Below are 22,929 nucleotides of genomic sequence, written 5' to 3' on the forward strand. Positions count from 1 at the left end.
TCTCTCTTTCATTGTCTCCTCTCCGTCTATATCCTTCTTCCCATCTCTCCTTTCTCTCCTCTCCTTGTATCCTTCCTCATCTCCTTTTTCTCTCTCCTCCTGTCTTCTTGTTTCTGTCTCCTCATCCTCTCCCCCTTCTCTTCTCCTTCTTCTTCATCTCCTATCCTCCTCTCATTCTTCTCCCACTTCCTCCTCCCTCTCTCCTTTGTCTCCCTCTCCATTCTTCCCTTATTCTTTCTTTCTTCTCACCCCTCTCCTTTTTTCTCATCCTCCTCTTCTCTCCTTTCCCCTCTTTTTCTTCTATCCTCCTCTCCACCTGTCTTCTCCCTTTTTCTCAATCCCTCATCACACTCCTCTTATCTCAGCTATACCTCTTGTTTCTTTTCTCTCCTCTTTCTCTAATCCTTCTCCTCCTTTTCTTCTCCTCCTCTCCTCCTCCTCTTCCTTCTTCTCCTCCTCTATCTCAGTCAAGTCTTCCTCCTATCGATCACTGGAGGGGAAAATGTGACCCTTTCTCTGTGCTACTGTTGACGATATGAGATCCAGACTGTGCGGTTTCTGGATAAACAAACACGAGTCTGCTCCTCGTTAGTCGTCCTCCGTCTCATTATCCCCACAGGACCGCTCCCTCCATCTTTAAAAAAAAGAAAGAGAAAATATATCCCTCCTTCTTCATGTTATCCTCCCTTCTTCTTCCCTTTCCTTTCCTTTCCTTTTCCTTTCCTTGCTGCCTTCCATCAACTTCCCCTTCGTTTCATTTCATCTCCTTTCTTCGCTTCACCTTAGATCTGTTCTTTCTTTCTTTCTTTCTTTCTTTCTTTCTTTCATTTTTTCTTTCTTTCTTTCTACTGCACATCTCTTTGTCCCTCTTTCAATCTTTTCTTATAACAGCTGTTTTCCTCTTTCCTCCATCCTTCTTGTTTCTCTCTCTCTCTCTCTCTAGCCCTCTCTCTATTACTTTCTTTCTTTCTTTCTTTCTTTCTTATTCCCTTCTTCCTTCCCTTCTACTGTTTCATCCCTTGTTTCTTTCTACTCTTTTTTCATGTAGGACTTCCTTTATTCCTTCCTTGGTTCGTTCCTTCCTTCCTTCACATCTTCTCTTCTTATTTCTTCCCTTCCTTCTTCACTCTCCTCCTTGCGCATCTCTCTTGCTACATCCTGTCTTCTACCTTCATCCCTCCTTTACCTGTTCCTTCTTTCCATTCTTTCCTCCTTCCTTCTTCATTCCTTCCATTCTTTCCTCCTTCCTTCTTCATTCCTTCCATCTTTCCATGATATCTTTCTCCTTTTCTCTCCCTATCATTTCTTTTCAACTGCTCAGCTCTTTCCTTTCATTCATTCCTTCCTCCTATCCATTTCCTTACCTTTTCTTCTTTCCTTCAATTTTCATCATCCTTTCTTTTTTCCTTTTCACCCCCTCCTTCCCTCATCTTTCCTTTCCTTGTTCACTTCCTTCATTTCTTGCTTCTTTCCTTCCTCACACTGCTTTTATTTATCTGTCTCCATTCATCTTCCTTTTCTTCCTCCTTTATACCTTTTTCTTTATACTTCTTCCTCTATTCTTTCCTTCCACTCTTCCTCCCTCCTCTTCCTTCCTTTATCTCTTCCCTCCACACACTTGTCTCAACTCCTTCCCACTATTTGTTTCCTTCTTTCCTTCCTTTCTCCCTTGCTTCTGTCCATCATCACTTTCCATTTTTCCTTCCTCCTCTTCATCCCTTCTTTCTTAACTTTTCACTGTTATCTTCTTCCTCTCTTCTTCTCTTCCTCCTCTTCTTTCCATGCATCCTTTCTCTAACGCTACATCCATCTCTTTCTAATCTATTCCTCTTCGCTCCTCCTCAACTTTTTATTTCACCATCTTCCTCCTTTCATCCCTCCATTATGCATTTCTCTACATTTTTTCTGGTTTCCTTGAGCTGTAGTCTGTTTATTTTTCATTCCCACTTCATCTTTTTTTCTCTCTCTCTCATTCTCTCCATCCATCCCACTCTTTAATCCCCCTCTTATTCCTTTTAATTCATTTTCTCATTCCTTCTTTTTCTTTCTCTATCGATCAAGCTGACAGTTGTTTTAATGTGGTGGCTCATTAAAGGGCATCCTTGTTATCCTTTCTCCTGCTTCTCTCTCTCTCTCTTTTTTTTCATTGTTGTGGCTCATTAACCACTCATCCCCTCTGTGATCCCTCCATCATCTCCAAATCCCTTGTCTGCTCTTTTTCTTTTCATTTCTTCATGTCGCTCTTTGTTATCCCCTTAACCCACAGGCGCCACAATCATAGACACACGCATGCAGGCATTATTTAACATTATGAAGCTGTCTCTAATATACAGCTGTTACCTCATACTTCTCCCTCCTTTTTTCTTTCTTTCTCTCTGTCTGTCTTTCTTTTTCTTTTTTTTCGCATTGTTGCAAAAACTCAATTGTCTTGTTTCGTTTTTTGGGAGGAGCGAGGTTGGGTTTTAAATGTTTGGAGGACATGTGAGGTTCAAAATATGTGCAGCATGAGCTAATAACGTTCATCTGTGTGTGTGTGTGTGTGTGTGTGTGTGTGTGTGTGTGTGTGTGTGTGTGTGTGTGTGTGTGTGTGTGTGTGTGTGTGTGTGTGTGTGTGTGTGTGTGTGTGTGTGTGTGTGTGATGAGACCCAGTGCTGTGTTGAAATGAATGCACACGCCAATTAAAGGGCTATTACATCAAAACTGCTCTGTGTGGTTATAATAACAGTCGAGTATTAACTAGATAAATGTGCGGCAACAGCAAAAAAGGAATATTGTCAATTCTTTAATATAGAAATTACAATTTGATGAAGTGAAACATCTGTATCAGCATTCGTGACCCACATGTGGATGCTTCTTCCTCTTCTTCTTCTTCTTGTGTTCCTCCATGCGCTCAGCTGCTCCGTGACCTCATGTAAACACTTTGTCTTTATAAACTGGGCTCTGTCTCGGCCGATCAGCGTTAAACTGAGCGCTGCTGTCGGCACCTCGGCAGACCTCGGGACCCTCCGGGGAAACTTAACGCTTAAGTTAAAGTCATTTTTTCCCTCATTTTGGACTAAAGGTTTTTGATTCATTGTTGCTGTATGAGAGAATACATGATGATGATGATGATGATGTCTTTGTGTGTTTGAATCATTCAATGTCTTGTAATGTCTTGTTTTAATGTACATGTTGTCTAGTTTTAACCCTTACATACTGTACAGCTCTAACTCTGACTCTGACCCGAGCTGTAAAAATACCTGATACACATTTATTTTAGGCAGACTTTTCTTAACCTTCCTGTTGTCCTCCAGTCAAGGAAGGAAGGAAAGGAGGGAGGAAGGAAGAAAAGGAGGAAGGGAGGAAGAAGTAAGGAAAGGAGGAAGGGAGGAAGAAGGAAGGGAGGAAGGTAGGGGGAGGAAAGAAAGAGAAAGGAAAGGAGGGAGAAAGGACAAGAGGAAGGGAGGAAGGAAGGAAAGAAGGATGGTAGGAAGGTAGGGGGAGGAAAGAAAGAGGAAGGAAAGGGAGGAAGGAAGGGAGGAAGAAGGAAAGAAAGGAGGGAGGAAGGAAGGAAAGGAGGGAGGAAGGAAGAAAGGGAGGAAGGAAGGAAGAAAGGGAGGAAGAAGGAAGGAAAGGAGGAAGGGAGGAAGTAAGGGAGGAAGAAGGAAGGAAAGGAGGAAGGGAGGAAGGTAGGGGGAGGGAAGAAAAGGAAGGAAAGGAGGGAGGAGCAGAGACTAATTATGAGTCAGAATATGAACAGTATGTAAGGATTAAAGTGTATTAAAGTGTATTTCTAAGTGTATTTCTAACTACAGCTATTCATGACATGTGATGCTAATGTGATGCTAATATTGTTGCTAGCCAGCTAACCTGACCAGTGTGTGTGTTTTTAACGTGTGTGTGTGTATATGTGTCTCGTAGCTCGCAGACGGAGCCGGTTCAGCTATCATTAACCTTTCCACCTCTAGTTCCAGCCTTCATGTAGGTAACAAACTCATCATTTAACTCATCTCATATTCATTTACTGTTGTTGTACCTGTTTTAACTCCTCCATCTGTTATCACTCATCAGATTTATAGATTTCTGTTTCATCATCACTCACCGATATTTAACAATTCTCACATGCTAATAAAAGTTTGCTTCATTAACGAAAAAATTGGTTCACATTGGCAACGAAGCAGCGTACTGTAGGTCTTTTAAAACATGGATACTGACTCTCTCCTCACCTCGGTTACCTCGGTTACCTCACGTTTGAAGCATTTACATCACAATAGAGGGGGGTTTCACTGCATCGGCGAGTTTTTAAATGATTCGGATTTAATGAATTCTCATAAATGGTAATGAAAAAAAGGAAACAGCTGTGTCGGGTTTATGTAAAGAACAATCTTAGGTGACGTGTTTTTATTTGAGTCAAATCTTGTTTTTTTGGGGGGGTATTTTTTGGGGTATCTTTCAACAAATACAGACAAATAAACAAATATATAAGATGCACATATATTCACATTAAGGCTCGTCTAATTACACCATTTGACAGAGAAACAACTAAATATAACCGGGTAAAAGAAAAACTAACACATCAAATAAAACATGAAAATCATCAGAAGAATGAGCATAAATGATGATATCGATTCGATGTCTCCTCGCTCTAAAGAAAGCATATAAAAAATCTACACAACCTCTCTAAGGCAGATTTTTTTTTTTCCTTAATCATGAACATGAGAGTTTTACAGGAGCGTGCAAAAGACGAGCCAATTGTTGTGGAATCGACTGATTTTCCAAAACTGGGAATGTTTTGCTTGTAATAAACAAAATCTGAGTTTGCTTAGATTACATTTTACAGAGTTGTTATTTTAGTGGTGACCAATGAAGACATGTTGCAACTCCTTAAGAATGTTACTATTTTAAGGGTCGCCTCCAGACGTATTTTTAAGACGAATAAAAACGCTGCTTCGAATGATAATTTATGTCTGCCTTTCCCATAAAAAAAAGTTAAATTATCTCGCAAAATATTCTTAAATTGACATCTACTCCTTCTCCCTCGTTAAGCAACCAGCATCTATGAACATACAAATGTTTTTCATTTAAGTTGAACTCCTACTTCACTGAAAAGTCCTTTCCCAGTGAATGTGCTCTGCATGCTTGATCACGATTGGCTCTAAACTAGTTGTAAAGTCACAAAGCCTGTAAGTAAGCAGACGCCACAGAGCTGGATTAGGCGCCACCGCTCAGACGATTTTCCCCCAGTGGTCACTCGCGGTATTGCAGCCTAAAAAAGCGTTTTCCCCATAGACCACCGTTATAAAAGAGACGCCTGTAAAACTGTTGACAGGACACCTTGAAGACCAGACAAGGTCAATTATGACTCTTTCTGTTATGAATTTTGGATTCATGGAGGTTTTATATGTGTAAACTTTCCTTAAGCCGAGTAAAGCGACTTTTAAAATCTGTGACGTCATCACAATGTAAAGTCTCTGGGCAGAGTAGAAACCAGGCGGGGAGTTCCATTACATTCTACATTCTACATTCTACATGACATCATAGCAACATTCCGGAATCCAATATAGGGAAAATACACACACACACCAGGCGGGGAGTTCTGGTCCTCTGAAATGAAGCCAACGCGGAAGTAACTTAGAACTGCATTCTATCAAAAGGCCACCAGGGGGCGACCGTCTCTATACAAGTCAATGGAGAATTCACCAACTTCTCACTTGATTTCTAACCTCAGTAAACGTTTTCAAAATGTGTTTATGGTCTCAATCGCTAGTTTAAAGCCTTCTTCAATGCAGTATGATGTTCATTTGTGAAATTTTGGCCTCCCTGATTTTATATTTGACGATAAAGCAGGGTATGCATTAGGGCGTGGCTACGTCCTGATTGACAGGTTGATTGACCAATGTCCTCGAGATCCAGCCCTCGCAACCATAGCAACCTCCCCGCTCCACCCATGGCCCCGCCTCATGCCCATATAAGTAGAATCCGTGTTTTTATTTTTCCCAGCATGCACCTGAAATTTTCAAGATTCGAAACTATTGGCTTCCGAGCAGCAGTCCACAAACCAATGGGTGACGTCACAGATGTTACGTCCATTTCTTTTATACAGTGTATGGTGGGAATGCTTGGACAGGAAACACTACTATGCATATATAAAATGACACTCTTACTTCCTTGATTTTTATGTATTTCCTGTTGAAACAAGATTTTTTGGGGGCGGGACTTATTCACAAGTGTAAACCAATAAGATATCCATTTTATATTAAGAGATACAGTCAGTGGACAAGAGTGGACGTTCAAAGGTTAATGATGGTTTTATTGATTTGAAATTGAAATTCTACACCCACTGATGCAGGATTATATCACTTTATATTGAAGATATTGTTTTACAGTAAGAGAAGAAAACAACATCCATATGAAACTAAACTAAAATACTTCAGTTTGTAGATGTGAAAGTTACTGTTGTGTGACTCGACACCTGTCAGCGATGACACAAAATGATTAATAAGTGTCTAAAATTTCAGTTTGCTGTTCAGAATAGAGTAAATTACTGAGAGTCTGTTATATATTGAGTAGTGAAAGAGTGAATAAAGGGGTGATTGAGGGTGCAGATCAGCCATGAGTAGACAATTCTTCATTTCAAGGGGCCAAAATGGTTTTGATTCAGTGTTTTACTCCTCAGGTTTATACCCACAATGACTTGCAAGGCAGTCGGCAGGGATCTATTTTTGGAGTGAAGGCCCTTTTTTTAATTGATGAAGTATATTTTAAGGGAGACACTGATGGATAACACCGGCTGCAGAGAGATGGGGTTTGATCTGGAGGAAATGAGATAAAGAAGAGTTTTTCGCTCCAGGATGAAACAAGAAACTTTTTACACCCTCCCCCCCCCTTTTGGTCGCAGACTCAGGAAAATCCTCTTTAAAAAAGAAAAATTGAAATCAGGGTTTCACAGAGCGACGCGCACCGGGCCGTGTGGTTACAGCAGAAACCTGATCTGGAGTCTGAACAGGAGACCATGCTCCTTGTTACATTCTTCTATTTTATTTATCTAAGCCAGGTCAATTTGAAGACTTAGCTTGACCCGGACCAGACTGCACACACACACATACTCACATCGCATGTACCGCACACATCCAGTAGTGCTCGCCCCCCCCCCCCCCTCGTTCCGCGCTCGACAGTAATTGGGGGTGATTTCTTTCTCTCCAAACAAAGATATTTGTTTTATTAAGGGTCAGATATTGAATCCAGTCAAATTAAAGGCTCAGCTTTCTGTCTGGCTCGAGCCAAAGTCAACAGAGCTGCTACAGTATAGATCCTCTACACCACAACTCTGTGTAAGCAGACAGTTACTAAAGGCTGAGGGAGGGATAGATAAATGAGAGAGGGGTTAAGGAGGGGAGAAAGTGACTAAAACAGAAGCAAAGGGAAAGAAAAGAATCAGGAATGAAATGGAAGAGGGCGAGGGGGGAGGACAAAGGAGGGCTATTATCTCATGGCACCAGAAAAAGAAAACCCCTCATGTGCCGTAAATCCTGGCTTTTTTAATCTCTGGGTCGCGACCAAAAAAATGGGTCATGGGCGTACAGTACGTCTGATGATTACCAGATTACCGCAAACGATTTCCAAAAGGCGGATCAGTCAGATTTGGTTTCAGAGTTGGAAAAGTTTAAGAAGATCGGCTGTCAGTAGCGTCATGGCTCCTCAAACCCCCCTCGAAAAGGCACGGACCCCCCTTCGAGATATTTCGAGATCTAACGTCGCTCAGATGGAAAATGAACATTATGTGTCACGTTTCATCTGCAGCGTCCAGTCTCAATGATATTATTTGTAATGGATCAAACCAACCTCCCCTCTCTTCTTGTTTCTTTACTCCTTCGAAAAACCTGTCAAGTCACTTCCTTATAATGTGGCTTTTTTTCTATTGTTGACATATTTTATTTAAATTTATACCCTTTCAAAAACCGTGGTTGTGCTTCGCCTCTCATCTACCATTAATTCTCATCAAATCTACCAAGTTTGTCGCCAAAACCAGTCAAGTTTGGTTAAAATCCTCTCATATAATGTCATAGTTTGCCTTTTAGTTTCATAAATTCTTTCTGGCTTGCTTTATAACTAGAATAACTCACTGAGATGGCTTCACACCAGCTGACTGTGGCATTTTTTTAAGAACAAAGGAGGGGGTGATTTATGAAACACACATTTATGGGCCTTATAATGACACTGTGACCAGAAACAAGATGTCAAAATAGCTTACTGAATCATTATTGTTTTTCTTGTTCTGCTAATTTCGGCCTCAGACTGCTGTCCGTGCCCTTCTGGATGACATGGGTGTATTGTTTTTATAAGTCCACCATTAGCCATGCGAGTCAGACTTTAGCATATTTAGATACTTGAGAATTAACAAATCCCTCATCTGGGGTTGGTTACGTCTTATGTCAGAGTGTCTAATAATCATTTAGTCATTTTCAGGTCAAAGTATGTCTACATGTCAAGTTATGAATCTGGGTTGAAAAGTTAAAGCTGTTATTATCATTATTTTTATGTTAACAATGGATCATATGACTGAATGTTATGTGACAGGTGTCATTTTTACTGATTAACCCACAGATACATTTTAAAATCTGTTTTTCTCATCAGTGTAAATTTAAGAAAAGGGAGCTTGTGACTGGAGGGTCGCTGGTTCAGTATTTCGTACCAGCAAGATAAATCAAGGTGGGGAAGATAATGAAGCAGCACTTACCCCTACTTCAATAGTCTTGTTTCCATTAACCCTCCTGTTGTCCTCGAGTCAAGGAAGGAAGGAGGTAGAAGGAAGGAAGGAAGGAAGGAAAGGAGGGCGGGAGGAAGGGAAGCACTGTGGACAAACCCCAAGGCAGGGACTCTTTTGCCCCTGTAGAAGTTCTGGGAGATAATCCATTGGGGGTGATTCCTGCTATGGAGACATGTGCCAAAGGTCATAGCCACGTAAAATTACCCCGAAGTTCCTACAGTGGAAACGGCCCTAATACCACCACTGAGGTGCCTTTCCAGTAAGGCCCTGAACCCCAGCTGCTCCAGTTGAGCTGCTCAGTGGCCGACATATCAGACATATCAGTATGGAGCTGTAGATGGCAGCCTCCAGGTATGAATGTGTAACTGTGTGACTGTGATCATGGATTATTATAAGAGCTGGATACTGGACCAAACATGGCGCTCCCATTCAGTCCATTAAGATTTGCTCAGCTGGCAAAAAAAAGACAAAAATTGCTTCTGGGCTTGCTTTTGCATTGTGGTTTTTTCCCCCCGTCAGCCCACAGACTTTACATTGTGATGACGTCACCGATTTTTAAATTGCTTTACACGGCTCAACTGAAGTTTTAAAAATAAAAATCCTCCAATGGATCAAACAATCATAATAGAAAGAGTCATAATTGAACTTGTTTGCAGTCCGAGGTGTCCTGTTACGGTTTTACAGTGGTGGTCAATGGGGAAAATGCTTTTTGGGGTCTCTGGGGGATTTTTCAGTGACCACCAAGAAAAATTGGCAATAAGACTAAACAGCAGCACCATATCCAGCTCTTATAATACATCCATGGGAATTTCGGAAAAAAAACATTGCTCCCAGAGGAACTCCCCTAAATAAATAAAGGTTTAGAAAAACCTGCTCAGCATGATACGGCTGATTAAGTTACCGACTCTCTGGTAAACATTAATGGAGCACGTAGCGGCTAAAGAGCCAGACTTTTCCTTCAGGAGTTGGTGGACACTAGACTAGAGAGCCAAAAGAGGAGTGGATATTGGACTTATATTGATTTGAAGTTGGCCAGACACACGATTTTAAAGTAATACTGATGTTAGGGTAGATGTGTTTGCAAATGTCAAATAAAAAAGTGTCAGGTAGCCAAAAAAATTGATTATTTAAAATGATATTGTCTGTCTGTCATTGTGGAGGATGAGACATGAAAGCATTAATGATGTTTTACAGACCAATGAAGTTTAACAGTTATACAGATCGATAAAGCATATACTGCATCCCCTCCTTAAACTACAGGTACAGATAAAGTGACAGAAGAAACTGCATTAAGAAATGAAAGAAAAGAAGAAGAGAAGTTAAAACCCTGTTTGAGAAAGACACAAGAATTGTTGACCCCAATTTTATATTAGGTGTTTCTTCTGCAGAAAAAGACAAACTTCCAGTCAAAGTCATGAACATATAGGTGCGCAGGTGGTCGAGTGGTTAGAGCGCATGCCATATACGCAGCCGACCCCGGTTTGAATCCCGGCCTGAGGTCCTTTGCTGCATGTCACACACCCCCGCTCTCTCCCATGTTTCCTGTCAGTCTACTGTTGAATAAAGGTGTCTATGCTGAAAAAAAAATCTTAAAGAAAAGATAGTTAAGAAGAGAAGTTAAAACTCTGGATATGTTGGATACTCAGTTTGAGAAAGACACAAAAATTGTTGACCCCAATTTTAAACTTGGTGTTTCTTCTGCAGAAAGAAACAAACTTCCAGTCAAAGTCGTGAACATATGATTCTTTTTAAATGCAAACTGCTACTGAGTGGATCATATAAAGTGGTAGTCCCTCTATAATACAGAGGTGGCTATCACTGCTAACGCTAACTACCCAGTTCTTCTTTAGGTTATTCAAAACTGCCAGAAAGCTGCTATGCATCATTTCCTGCACGTCAGAATGATTTTTAAAGAAAAGGAGCTGCCAGACAGCAGGAGCTTAGAACAGCAAATGGAAAAGCTTTCAGGAACGGGATATAGATTGAGTCACTACTGTGTAATGTCAATCAGTGATAGCAAAGAAGACATTTATTTATGTGAAAATGCCACAGATTTTTACTTGAGGTTTTGGTCCTCTGCCTTGAAACCACAGTGGAGCGAATGACAAAACACACAAACAGCTCTGCTGAAACATCGATCCCAGTCTTTCCACATTCTTCACATTAACCAGTTTATTTCACAGATACAGATTTGGGGGCCAAAGAAAATCTGTGCAGATTTGGGGCTCGGTGGTTCAGCAAAATCTTTTCAAAGCACCCGAACCTTCGTGCTGAGCAAGCTACTGAAGCTGTGTCTCAATTCAGGTGCTGGACCCTCCAAAGTCCACATGTCTAGACCAAATATGTCATAACAGGGAGGACATTTGGCTTCTAAGTCTCCAGCTGTGATTGAGAAGAAGCTTTTTTTTTTGCCCTAACATGGCGTTGTGTCTTTTCCAGGCTGCAGGATTTTCTTCCAGCTGATGACCTCCACAGGTGGAGTCTTTGGTTGTAATTAAAACTGCAGACTGTTTGCACATTATTGGCCATCGCTGCTTAATTCCTCGTGCACCAGCTCGTTGTTTAGTTTGGAGCGTTCGAGCGATCCTCGTTGAGTTGTAAAAAGCCGGGAAATATATCGTAACCACACCGTTTTCACCAGGTATTTACATTCATGCGGTCATCAGTTACTTGTAAATCCCTCAACGTGAAGTGCACCAATGAAAAGGCCGCTGCAGGAAGCATAAGCTGCACACTTTGGAGCGTGTTGTTAATCACAGCGTCTTCCAGAGGAATGAAGACCAAATTCACAGGGACCAGATCTCAACCTGTTTCAACAATTATGGCCATGTTAGAAAGAGCTCTGCACCATCAATCAAACTCCAAATGAGGGAAGATTGCTGTTCATGCCTCCAGTAGAGATCCAGAAACTTGGATAATCTAAAAAAAGGAGGACTGAAGCTGTTCTGGAGCTTCATGGTTGGAAAAACACTTGTCTAAAATACTTTATGTTGAGTTTACCTTCAGTTGTTCAAATTGAATCTTGTGACATTTAGTCTGGAGAGTAACTTTGGATTTTACCTCATTTTCTACGCCACTTTAGACAAAAGTGTGTCAGCCAAATGAGGGAATATATAAATGTGAAAAATGGCAGTGAAATGTCAGGGCTTAAACTTTAAACTCTGGTCACAGATTATCACCAAGCATTTACGCTTTGTCGGCTGCTTCGGAGCAACTTTGCGGTGATAAATGTGGATAAATCGTTGACTTTATGAGTCAAAGAAAAAAAAGCTCCTTAACAGTCTAACTGTCTAACTTTTTGAAGGAGGAATTGAAAGACATGTCTTCATGGGCGACTGCACAGCCTCTCCCAGCTCCAGTGGCGCTGCCTTGACCTCTGACCCTGCTGTGGAAGGGGTTTCCCCACATTTACGAAGCAGCTCAGCAGCTCTTATGTAAATCCAGCCGCTGTGCTTGCAGAGCTCTTGGCAGTGCCAGTCTGCTTTGGTTAGCCTGGCTTTCCCTGCAGGGCGTAATGATAGGCTGCAAACCACACTGACACCCTGAACAGACCACTGTGTGTGTGTGTGTGTATGTGTGTGTGTGTGTGTTTATGTGTGTGATCCCTTAAGCGTGTCCTTTTAATACAGTCTGGAACACTCCACCGACGGCCTTAATCTGTCTGAACCAGGAGTTGTGGACTTGAGCGAACACACCCTGACGCACACTGGTGGGCACACACACACACACACTAACACACAGTAACACACACACTAATACACACACGCACAATTTCTGGCGCCCCTGTCATCAATGCTTGGCAGTGGCTGCACACAGAGGGCACATTAACACACACCAGACACTTCAAGCCTCAGACACAGAGCGCCATGCCTGTGTGTGTGTTTGTGTGTGTGTGTGTGTGTGTGTGTGTGTGTGTGTATGTGTGCGTTATGTCCTAGTTAAACGCCACGTGCTGCCCTTTTCCATGCCATGCTGCCACTTTGGAAAAATGAGGAATTCCATAGTTTTCTCCCCTCGTTGTGTGTCTGTGTGTGTGTCTGTGTCTGTGTGTGTGTGTGTGTGTGTGTGTGTGTGTGTGTGTGTGTGTGTGTGTGTGTGTGTTTATAAGTGTGTCTCTCAGTCTGTGGGAAGTAGGAGAAAGGGGATTCTACACCAACCCGGTGCCATAAGAGCACTTTTGTTCTACATTTATGTCTATACACACACACACACACACACACACACACACAAAGGAAAAAGTGGTGCATGCGTCACAAGTGTGTTTTAAGCTCGGAGTGTTCCTCGGAGGGTTGAAGGTTGCAGGGCGGGGACGGGTCGGGCTGAAATGTGTGTTTTTATGTGTGTATGTGTGTGAGGGGGCAGTCTGGTAGTTTGATCTGTCCCCTCGGTATTCCCCATCTTTGTAGTCGTTGTTTCCTCGTTGCGTCAGGGCCAACGGGGCTGCTGTCAATACCCACACACACACACACACACTTAGAAACACACACACTTGGACACACACACACATGCAGTTTTTTGTTTCTGTGAGAAAATACTCAAAAATGCTTAAATAGGCTGCTTTGACGTTGCCAATGTGAACAGACTTTTACTAGATTTGATGGATGACGCCTTGATAAAAACACATAACAGGGGTTTCATTCAAAAATGTTATATGTATCCCTCCTCCAAAAAAAATCATATTGTATAAATCAAAATGACTCGTGTCCAAAACCTCAAAAAGCCATCAGTCAAAAAATTTCAAAAACAAAGATATTTTATCCTGCGAAACAGAACGACATTGTAAGCGGCTCCGACCTCAGGATGACTCATCGCTGTAATAGTAAGACTTTTTACGGCCTTTACTTTCATGCCAGCAGTCATTTTGTAATACTGGGATTTCTTTTTTTTTTTTTTCATGCTTCATTTTTGGAATGAAACTCTTGATGTGTTATGAGGGAAAAAGTATTAAGAAATGTGTTGAAAAGCTACTTATAATGTGTTTAATCTTGTTATTTTAGCGTGTGGGTTTTTGCTTTTTGAGTGATTGTGCAGTAATGTGATGAAACCCTAATTACTGTCTGACCCTTTTTTTTTTTTTTTTTTACTGTCAATGCGGACACTAGATGTTACAGTGGGTAAGTCCGAGTTTACAGGAAAGTTAAATCATAATAGTAATAATGAGTGTTTCTTTAAATGGTGTCGAAATGGAGAGTGCTGGTAGCTTTTTTAGGTTTCTATGCATGTGGATGATTGGATGAGTTACCTTAAATATGTTCATTTATTCATTCATTATGTATTTGTATAGTGGGATGAAATAATGACACATACAGTACCACAGCATTTATATCCTGCCTGTCTAAAATAGTTAATTAAATTACAATAAAGCACGAAACAGTAATTATTTATAAAGAACTGTGCTATAAAAGTATCATAATCATGTCATAATAATGAGTTTTATATAATTACGTCCATCAAACTGAGGATTTTTTTTTTTAAGCACCAAATTTATTTTATGCAGAAAGTTTTGAATGAGATATCGAGTCCTCTTCTCAATGGATGTGGCCAATAGTCAATAGTCTATTTATTGTTAGCATGGAATTGATACATGTGTGTATTGGTATTAGTTGTGCAAGATGATTTGATCAATTTAAAAAATGGAGGAACTTTTTTTTGCTTGCAGGTGATATATTAATCCTTTTCATGGTTTGGGTTCAATTGGTCTGGTTTAGGCACAATAAAAAACACTTGGTTACGGTTAGGAAAAGGTCATGTTTTGGGTTAATATGGTAAAAAAAACAGAGGAATATGCCCTTTCTAACAGCACTAAAATGCCTCTAAATATGGGGTAAAAATGCCCCATTTAATGGCACTAAAATACCCAATATGACGGTAAAGAATGTCCGGTTAGTTGTTTGTTGATAAGAGGTTCGGTGTTGTGATTAATAACTCCCTAAATAATGTCCCTTTTCTGTTAAAACGTAACTCTACTATACAATATGATACTATACAATATTATACTATATAATACTATATTATGATACTATATTATATTGTACTGTACTATACTATATGATACTATATTATACTATATGATACTGTACTGCCATATTTGATGAGATACTATAAAATATACTATACTATACTGTACTATACTATACTATACTATACTATACTATACTATACTATACTATACTATATTATACTATATGATACTGTACTATACGATACGATACGATACTACAACAAAAACCAGTCTGGACCACCAACCTGTGAAGGACTGGTTCCATAACTTCCATAAGACCATATTTTCCATGACAGACGGATATGCAATAAATAAAATGATGTTGATGCATCCAGGTAATAAATAATAACTATAAACAACAAGCAGAGACACAATAGCTTAATTTGAACACTGTTAACTAATAAATATGTTCATCCTGCTCAAGTTTTTACCCCCTATGTGCTGGTCGATCGTTGCTATAAGAGGGGAAAAGATAATACATGGAACAAATAGAGTCTTTCTATGTGGCTGCAGGATATTTAACAGAGAAGTGATGAAAAACAGGAATTCCTTTCATTCGTGTATAAACATACATTAGCACATTTTTTAAAAACATTTTTGAACCATAACGTGCTTCTTCTGATGTTGATTTTGCCTACTTTGTGCCTGTTCTCATCTCAACGTCGTCTGTTTCCATTGCCTCAGAACGCCCGTATACCATGACCTTAATGCCATGGAGCCACCAGAGGCAATTTTTACTTGTGTTGACGTGAGTTGGCGAACTCCACGTTACTATGCGATCATTGGAAAAAATCATGAAAAGCGTGGTTTTGGTTTTTTTTTTTTCTGAGTCTGCACTGCTTTATACTGGCATTCACTACAGGGCTTTAATGTGTGTAAAAGGTCAAAGGTCATGACAGGAGTTCAGATGTTCAGATGTTAATCCGTGAAATGCAGCCGGTTTCAGTAGCCACAGTAGTTTTAGTTTTGGTAGTAATGAGAGAGATGATCTTTGATGTAGTTTCTTTGCATTACAGGTCAGTCAAAGATATTCAATGCAAATATCTAACCTTCCTGTCGTTCTCCCGGGTCAAATTGACCCCGTCTGTTTTGACTGTTCCTTCTTTCCTCGCTTTCTTCCTTCCGTCTGTCCTTCCTCCCTCCCTCCTTCTCTCTTTTGTTCCTTCCTTCCTTCCGTCCTTCCTTCCTTCCTTCTTCCTCCCTCCCTCCCTCCTTCTTTCCTTCCTCCCTTCCTTCCTTCCTCCCTCCCTCCCTCCTCCTTTCCTTCCTTCCTTCCTTCCTTCCTCCCTTCCTTCCTCCTTCCCTTCTTTCTTCCTCCCTGCCTTCCTCCCTTCCTTCTTCCTTCCTTCCTCCCTTCCTTACTTAACTCGAGGACAACAGGAGGGTTAAAGAAGAACATAAAATGATAAAAACATGAAGTTTGGAGCCATGAATAAAGGAGAAAAACACCAAATTTTAACTTCTTGTCCTGGATTTGAGAACATTGGCTTTAAAAACGGTCTTCTTCAAAAGGTTTTAACTCTTTTACTGACTTACGTCGCCCCATCTCAACTTTCAAAAAATCATGTTTCAGTGCTTTTGTCAACCTCCTGAATTTCTCACCAACAGGCAGAAGAGTTCATGGACTGGTGGAGTAAGTTTTACGCCTCGATTGGAGAGAAAAACAAGTGCGGGACTTACCTGGAGAGAGGCTTTGACACGTTGAAGGTAAGACAAGAAGTGAAAGAAAGAAAGACTGAAGTAAAAGCTCTGTTGAATCTTCTATATCTGTGTAGAAATAACAAAGTGACGAATGTGTTGAATTGACTGATTAATGGACAGAAAATAAAATAAATAAATATAAATAAATATAATAAATAAAATAATCTCTCTTCAATCAATTATCAGGTAAAACACAGCTTTAAATGATTTTAGCTTGTGTACTAATAATAATAATAATCAATGCTGTTGTCACTGCAGGAAGGTAGAAAACATGCCATGATTGCTTATATATGGATGTTTTCAGTATTTAGACATAAAGCAACTGGATTTAAACCAGTCAAATTATATTTAGAGGTAAATTTATATGTGTTACTTACCATTGCATCTCCCAAAATGCTTTACCCCCATTACCACATATTGATAGAAATCTCTCAGCTCAAGCTAGCACTAACAGGAAGTGGGAAATGTAGAATACTAGCTGGCGAGAAACTACCTTGATAGACTTCAAATTATACACTCATGTCCATCAAACCAATCAGCGTCCAATGAGGATTCTTGCGTGATCTCATGATATTTCTAATCCAGTGACCAGGCGGGGAGTTCCGTCACATTCTACATTCTACATGACATCATAGCAACATTCCGGAATCCAATATAAGGGAAAACACACACACACACCAGGCATGGAGTTCTGGTCCTCTGAAATGAGGCCAACGTGGAAGTAACTTAGAGCTGTATTCTATCAAAAGGCCACCAGGGGGCGACCGTCTCTATACAAGTCAATGGAGAATTCACCAACTTCTCACTTGATTTCTAACCTCAGTAAACGTTTTCAAAATGTGTTTATGGTCTCAATCGCTAGTTTAAAGCCTTCTTCAGTGCAGTATGATGTTCATTTGTGAAATTTTGGCCTCCCTGATTTTATATTTGACGATAAAGCAGGGTATGCATTAGGGCGTGGCTACGTCCTGATTGACAGGTTGATTGTACAATGTCCTCGAGATCCAGCCCTCGCAACCATAGCAACCTCCCCGCTCCGCCCATGGCTCCACCTCATGCCCATATAAGTAGAATCTGTGTTTTTATTTTTCCCAGCATGCACCTGAAATTTTCAAGATGGCGCTGCCTAGATTCGAAACTATTGGCTTCCGAGCAGCAGTCCACAAACCAATGGGTGACGTCATGGATGTTACGTCCATTTCTTTTATACGTTCTATGGTTTGAACAATCTTTAGATATTGACTGTTTTCTCCCTTTATTGGGATTCCAGAGGCTTTACCTCACGTTGATCTTCACATCAGCCCCAATAATCTCTTAAATCATCTCAGTCTATGTTTCTTAGATGCTTTATTTTACCAGTAGCATCATTTTTGTGTAATTTCATAGTAAGTATATTGGGAATAACTGTAATTATAGGGAAAGTAGTCTCTAAGAACAAGGAACTGATATTGTCAAGAAAGCAGTTAGAGTTGGGTAAAGTTCATGAGCTGTTGTTGATTTCTGGAGGAATTTCTTCTTTTTGTGTTCCTAGTAAAAAGCCTGTTGAGGTTATATAAGATATTAGATTTGGACGCATGCCAATTGACCACTTTGACCAAATTACTAGAAAGCTTCCTGAGAAATTCTAGTTACATATCAGAAATGATTGGAATACAATCGGAGCTATTAAATAAATAGTTACTCATTTATTTATTGGTTTATTGAATTAAAATAATGTGTTTTTTCTACCTTTAAAACCCTGCATGATGCTACTTGGAAACTCATTTTAGCTGTCATTATTTTTGACATTTAATGACTAAATTATGAATCACTGACACTCTTTAACTGGTCTCCGTGGATACAGGTGTTTATGAGTTAAGGTTGCCAGATGTAAATCCAGGCCAAATTAAAGTTTATGTGTCTGTTGGTAAGAAAGTCAAAGAAAGAAAGGAGGAGAAACATTGGTCAAAGGTGATAGAAGATTAAAAAAGGAGGAAAAGAAAGATGGAAATCGAACAGAGATGGAAACAGTGGAGCCCTTTGTTCCATTTTCCTTAAATGTTTTGCTTGTTGCCCCAAACTTCACCATTTAAATCACATTTTTGCCCTCTTGCCAGTTATCGTCATCCATCCGTCTGTCCCTCTATCCTTCCCTCGTTTTCCCCTCTCTTCTCATGCCCCGTCCTCGCCGTCCGGTTCCGTGACATTCCGACCGCTATACAAACGACTGCGATGACTCATCCGTGGTGAATTCGCTTAAGGAACGCCGCGGGGGGAGTCTACGTTCCGACCTCGGCGAGTCTGAAACCAGCGATCACGTCAGCCCTCGTCAACGTCTGCCTGTCTGTCTGTCTGTCTGCTGTATAGTCTCGTTCTTTTTTTTTTTTAGAGTCTCGCCACGGTTCAGTCGCCGTCCCAGGAGCCCCTCCGCTAATCGCCCACGCTCCCCTCAACCCTTATCCCGATTCTCTCGGCCTAAACGCCGACCTTTTCTTCCATCGGGAGAAACACACGTCAGTCTTTTTGACTGATGCCCAAACAAAATGACTAATCATGTCAGAATTTGGCCTTTTTTTTATTACTCTTAAATTAGAGCTCTAACATCTCCCTTGAAAGCCATTTCAGTGCAGCAGCCTTAACTCTGTCCTTTCTACATACAAGTAATACAGAGGCTGAACAAGTGACTTATTCAGTTGTGGTGTGATCAATTTTGGAAGCATCAGAACAATAAATGGCCAATTTCCGAGGTCTATCTCATGGAAAAGTGTTTAAAAATGAGCATCAAACTACCAGAAATGTTCAAGTCCATTCTCTTCTTCTTCTTCTCTTCTTGCTTCAGATGAAAACATTAAGATCTGGCTAAAACTAAAAGGCGAACAATAAGAGCTTGCCCAATAGCCATTGACCCTTAAAAGGCTCTCTCCATTTTTCTGGTGGGTGTATTTCCCTCTTTCAGGAAGCCTATTAAATCTCTTCACCCGGCCAATGGAAACTCATCCAAGTCGTCTTTTTTAGTTTTTGCGACATTTCAAAATGTTGCTCAAAATTCACTTGACAGTTGGATGGAAAGTAGTGAAACGACCAATGAGCCGCTGATTCCACCCTCTCCTCCACCTACGCTGTGCCTCCTTTTTTTATTTACCCCTCCTCCCTCCCACCTCCCACCTTCTCTTCTCTCCTCTGCTGCTCCTTTATTCTCCTCAGATCTGCTACTGTCACAGGAAAGATGAGCCACTGTTTCCAACCTTTCCAACCTGCCTTACCTTCCTTTCACCTCCTCTCTCTCTCTCTCTCTCTCTTTTCATCCTCCTTCCTCCTCTCTTCCATCTGCCTTCTGACAAGTCAGCTAAAAGGCAGTTTTCCAGCCTCGCTTTGACCCAAAAAGGAAACTCACTTTCTTAATATCCTCACCTTTCCTCTCTCAGCCTCACCTCATTTTCTGTCACCTTTCTGTTTTCTGTTTCCATCTCCTCCCCCGCAGCCGCCGCCGCAGAAGCTTTGCAGTTGCATCATTTTTTTTGCATTTTTGTTTGGCGCCATCATGGAGGTCAACTAGAAAATGAACTAAGGAAATAGCTAAATTCATAAAAACCAGCTGAAAAGGCCAAACTAATAATCTAAGTCAAAGCAAATTATGCTGAAAGTTACTGTGACACAGTTATTGCTTAAAACCTGGAATTTTAAGTATCTTAATCCATTAAATCCAATTTTTTGAGTAAGTACATACCTAAATACACAAACAGTGGTGTCCACAAGGGGGCCCCCCTCGTGCCCCCCCCCTCGTGGCCCATTTGTTTAAAAAAAGCATGCTAAACTGCCCTCTTGGGAGCCAAAACGCCTGCTAAGGTGCCATTTTGGGAGCCAAAACGTGTGCTAAAGTGCCCTCTTGGGAGCCAAAATGTGTGCTAAGGTGCCCTCTTGGGAGCCAAAACGTGTGCTAAGGTGCCCTCTTAGGAGCCAGAACGTGGGCTAAGGTGCCTTCTTGGGAGCCAAAATGTGTGCTAAGGTGCCTTCTTGGGAGCCAAAATTTGTGCTAAGGTGCCTTCTTGGGAGCCAAAACGTGTGCTAAAGTGCCCTCTTAGGAGCCATAACGCGTGCGAAACTGCCCTCTGGGAGCCATAACGCGTGCTAAGGTGCCCTCTGGGAGCCAAAACGTATTCTAAGGTGCCATCTTGGGAGCCAAAACGTGTGCTAAGGTGCCCTCTTGGAGCCAAAACATGTGCTAAGGTGCCCTCTGGGAGCCAAAACGTGTGCTAAGGTGCCCTCTTGGAGCCAAAATTTGTGCTAAGGTGCCTTCTTGGAAGCCAAAACGTATGCTAAGGTGCCCTCTTGGGAGTCAAAACGTGTGCTAAGGTGCCCTCTGGGAGCCAAAACGCGTGCTAAGGTGCCCTCTTGGGAGCAACAACGCGTGCTAAGGTGCCATCTTGGGAGCCAAAACGTATTCTAAGGTGCCCTCTTGCGAGCCAAAACGTGTGCTAAGGTGCCCTCTTGGGAGCCAAAACGTGTGCTAAGGTGCCCTCTGGGAGCCAAAACGCGTGCTAAGGTGCCCTCTTGGGAGCAACAACGCGTGCTAAGGTGCCATCTTGGGAGCCAAAACGTATTCTAAGGTGCCCTCTTGCGAGCCAAAACGTGTGCTAAGGTGCCCTCTTGGGAGCCAAAACGTATGCTAAGGTGCCCTCTTGGGAGCCAAAACGTATGCTAAGGTGCCCTCTTGGGAGCCAAAAGGTGTGCTAAGGTGCCCTCTTGGGAGGCAAAACGTGTGCTAAGGTGCCCTCTTGAGAGCCAAAAGGTGTGCTAAGGTGCCCTCTTGGGAGCCAAAAAGTGTGCTAAGGTGCCCTCTTGGGAGCCAAAACGTGTGCTAAGGTGCCCTCTTGGGAGCCAAAAGGTGTGCTAAGGTGCCCTCTTGGGAGCCAAAAGGTGTGCTAAGGTGCCCTCTTGAGAGCCAAAAGGTGTGCTAAGGTGCCCTCTTGGGAGCCAAAAGGTGTGCTAAGGTGCCCTCTTGGGAGCCAAAAGGTGTGCTAAGGTGCCCCTTGGGAGCCAGAACGTGGGCTAAAGTGCCCTCCTGGGTTGGCAAAACATGCTAAACTGCCCTCTTGGGTGGCAAAACGTGTGCTAAGGTGCCCTCCTGGGAGCCAAAAGGTGTGCTAAGGTGCCCTCTTGGGAGCCAAAAGGTGTGCTAAGGTGCCCTCTTGAGAGCCAAAAGGTGTGCTAAGGTGCCCTCTTGGGAGCCAAAAGGTGTGCTAAGGTGCCCTCTTGGGAGCCAAAAGGTGTGCTAAGGTGCCCCTTGGGAGCCAGAACGTGGGCTAAAGTGCCCTCCTGGGTTGGCAAAACATGCTAAACTGCCCTCTTGGGTGGCAAAACGTGTGCTAAGGTGCCCTCCTGGGAGCCAAAATGTGTGCTAAGGTGCCCTCCTGGTTGGCAAAACACGCTAAACTGCCCTCTTGGGTGGTAAAAACGTGCACTAAAGTGCCCTCTTCAGTGGAGAGAATGTGCTGTATGTGCCCTTTTTTTCTTTTTACCCCTGCCCTTCAAAAAGTCTGTGCACGCCACTGTACACAAATAAACATATATACACAACCATTTCTGACCCAAGTGAATGCAGTAGGGTAAATTTCAATGGTCGTGCTTTCATATTTTCTACCCTGCACTTTAATTTATACTATACTAATAAACTTCCCTTGCCTTTAGACTATAATTACAGCTTTTTCTGCAGTTTTTGTACCCTGAACTTCAACTTCAACTTTATTTATATAGGACTTTAAAACACAACATAGTTCATTCACACAGAGAGGAAGAACACACAGTTTTTGGGGCAGCAATAGAGAAGGCCTCTGTCCTCATAGCACTTAGTCTGAAGAACAAGGAGACCCAGCCATCGAGATGTGGAACAACCAGTGAAACCAGTGTGGGTTTTTTTTGAAGCTGTATTTTTTTCAGAGATTGAGATCATGCAACCGAGACTAAAAGCCAGACTTCCTTCCTTCCTTCCTTCCTTCCTTCCTTCCTTCCTTCCTTCCTTCCTTCCTTCCTTCCTTCCTTCCTTCCTTCCTTCCTTCCTTCCTTCCTTCCACCCTTCCTTCTCTCCTTACCTCCTTCCTCTTTTCCTCCTTCCCTTCTCTCCTTCCTCCCTTCCTCTTTTCCTCCATCCCTCCTTACTCCGTTCTTCCTTCCTTCCTTCCTTCCACCCTTCCTTCTCTCCTTACCTCCTTCCTCTTTTCCTCCCTCCCTTCTCTCCTTCCTCCCTTCCTCCTTCCTTCCTTCCTTCCTTCCTTCCTTCCACCCTTCCTTCTCTCCTTACCTCCTTCCTCTTTCCCTCCCTCCCTTCTCTCCCTCCTCCCTTCCTCTTTTCCTCCATCCCTCCTTACTCCGTTCCTTCCTTCCTTCCTTCCTTCTTTCCACCCTTCCTTCTCTCCTTACCTCCTTCCTTCCTCCCTTCCTCTTTTCCTTCCTTCCTTCCTTCCTTCTTTCCTCCCTTCCTCCTCCTTTCCTTGACCTGAGGACA

The 22,929-nt window shown here is 41.9% G+C and overlaps 1 protein-coding gene across 1 annotated transcript in view; it reads left to right on the forward strand.

Moving 5' to 3' along the window:
* Positions 1-22,929, forward strand: part of dysf (dysferlin, limb girdle muscular dystrophy 2B (autosomal recessive)) — a 126,904-nt gene that overhangs the window by 65,204 nt on the left and 38,771 nt on the right. The window contains exons 43-44 of the mRNA XM_053343150.1: positions 3,901-3,960; positions 16,356-16,454. Coding sequence (XP_053199125.1) covers positions 3,901-3,960; positions 16,356-16,454 — 159 coding nt within the window. The remainder of the gene's footprint in view (positions 1-3,900; positions 3,961-16,355; positions 16,455-22,929) is intronic.

Source organism: Scomber japonicus, chromosome 22, assembly GCF_027409825.1.
Source record: "Scomber japonicus isolate fScoJap1 chromosome 22, fScoJap1.pri, whole genome shotgun sequence".
Taxonomy (NCBI): domain Eukaryota; kingdom Metazoa; phylum Chordata; class Actinopteri; order Scombriformes; family Scombridae; genus Scomber; species Scomber japonicus.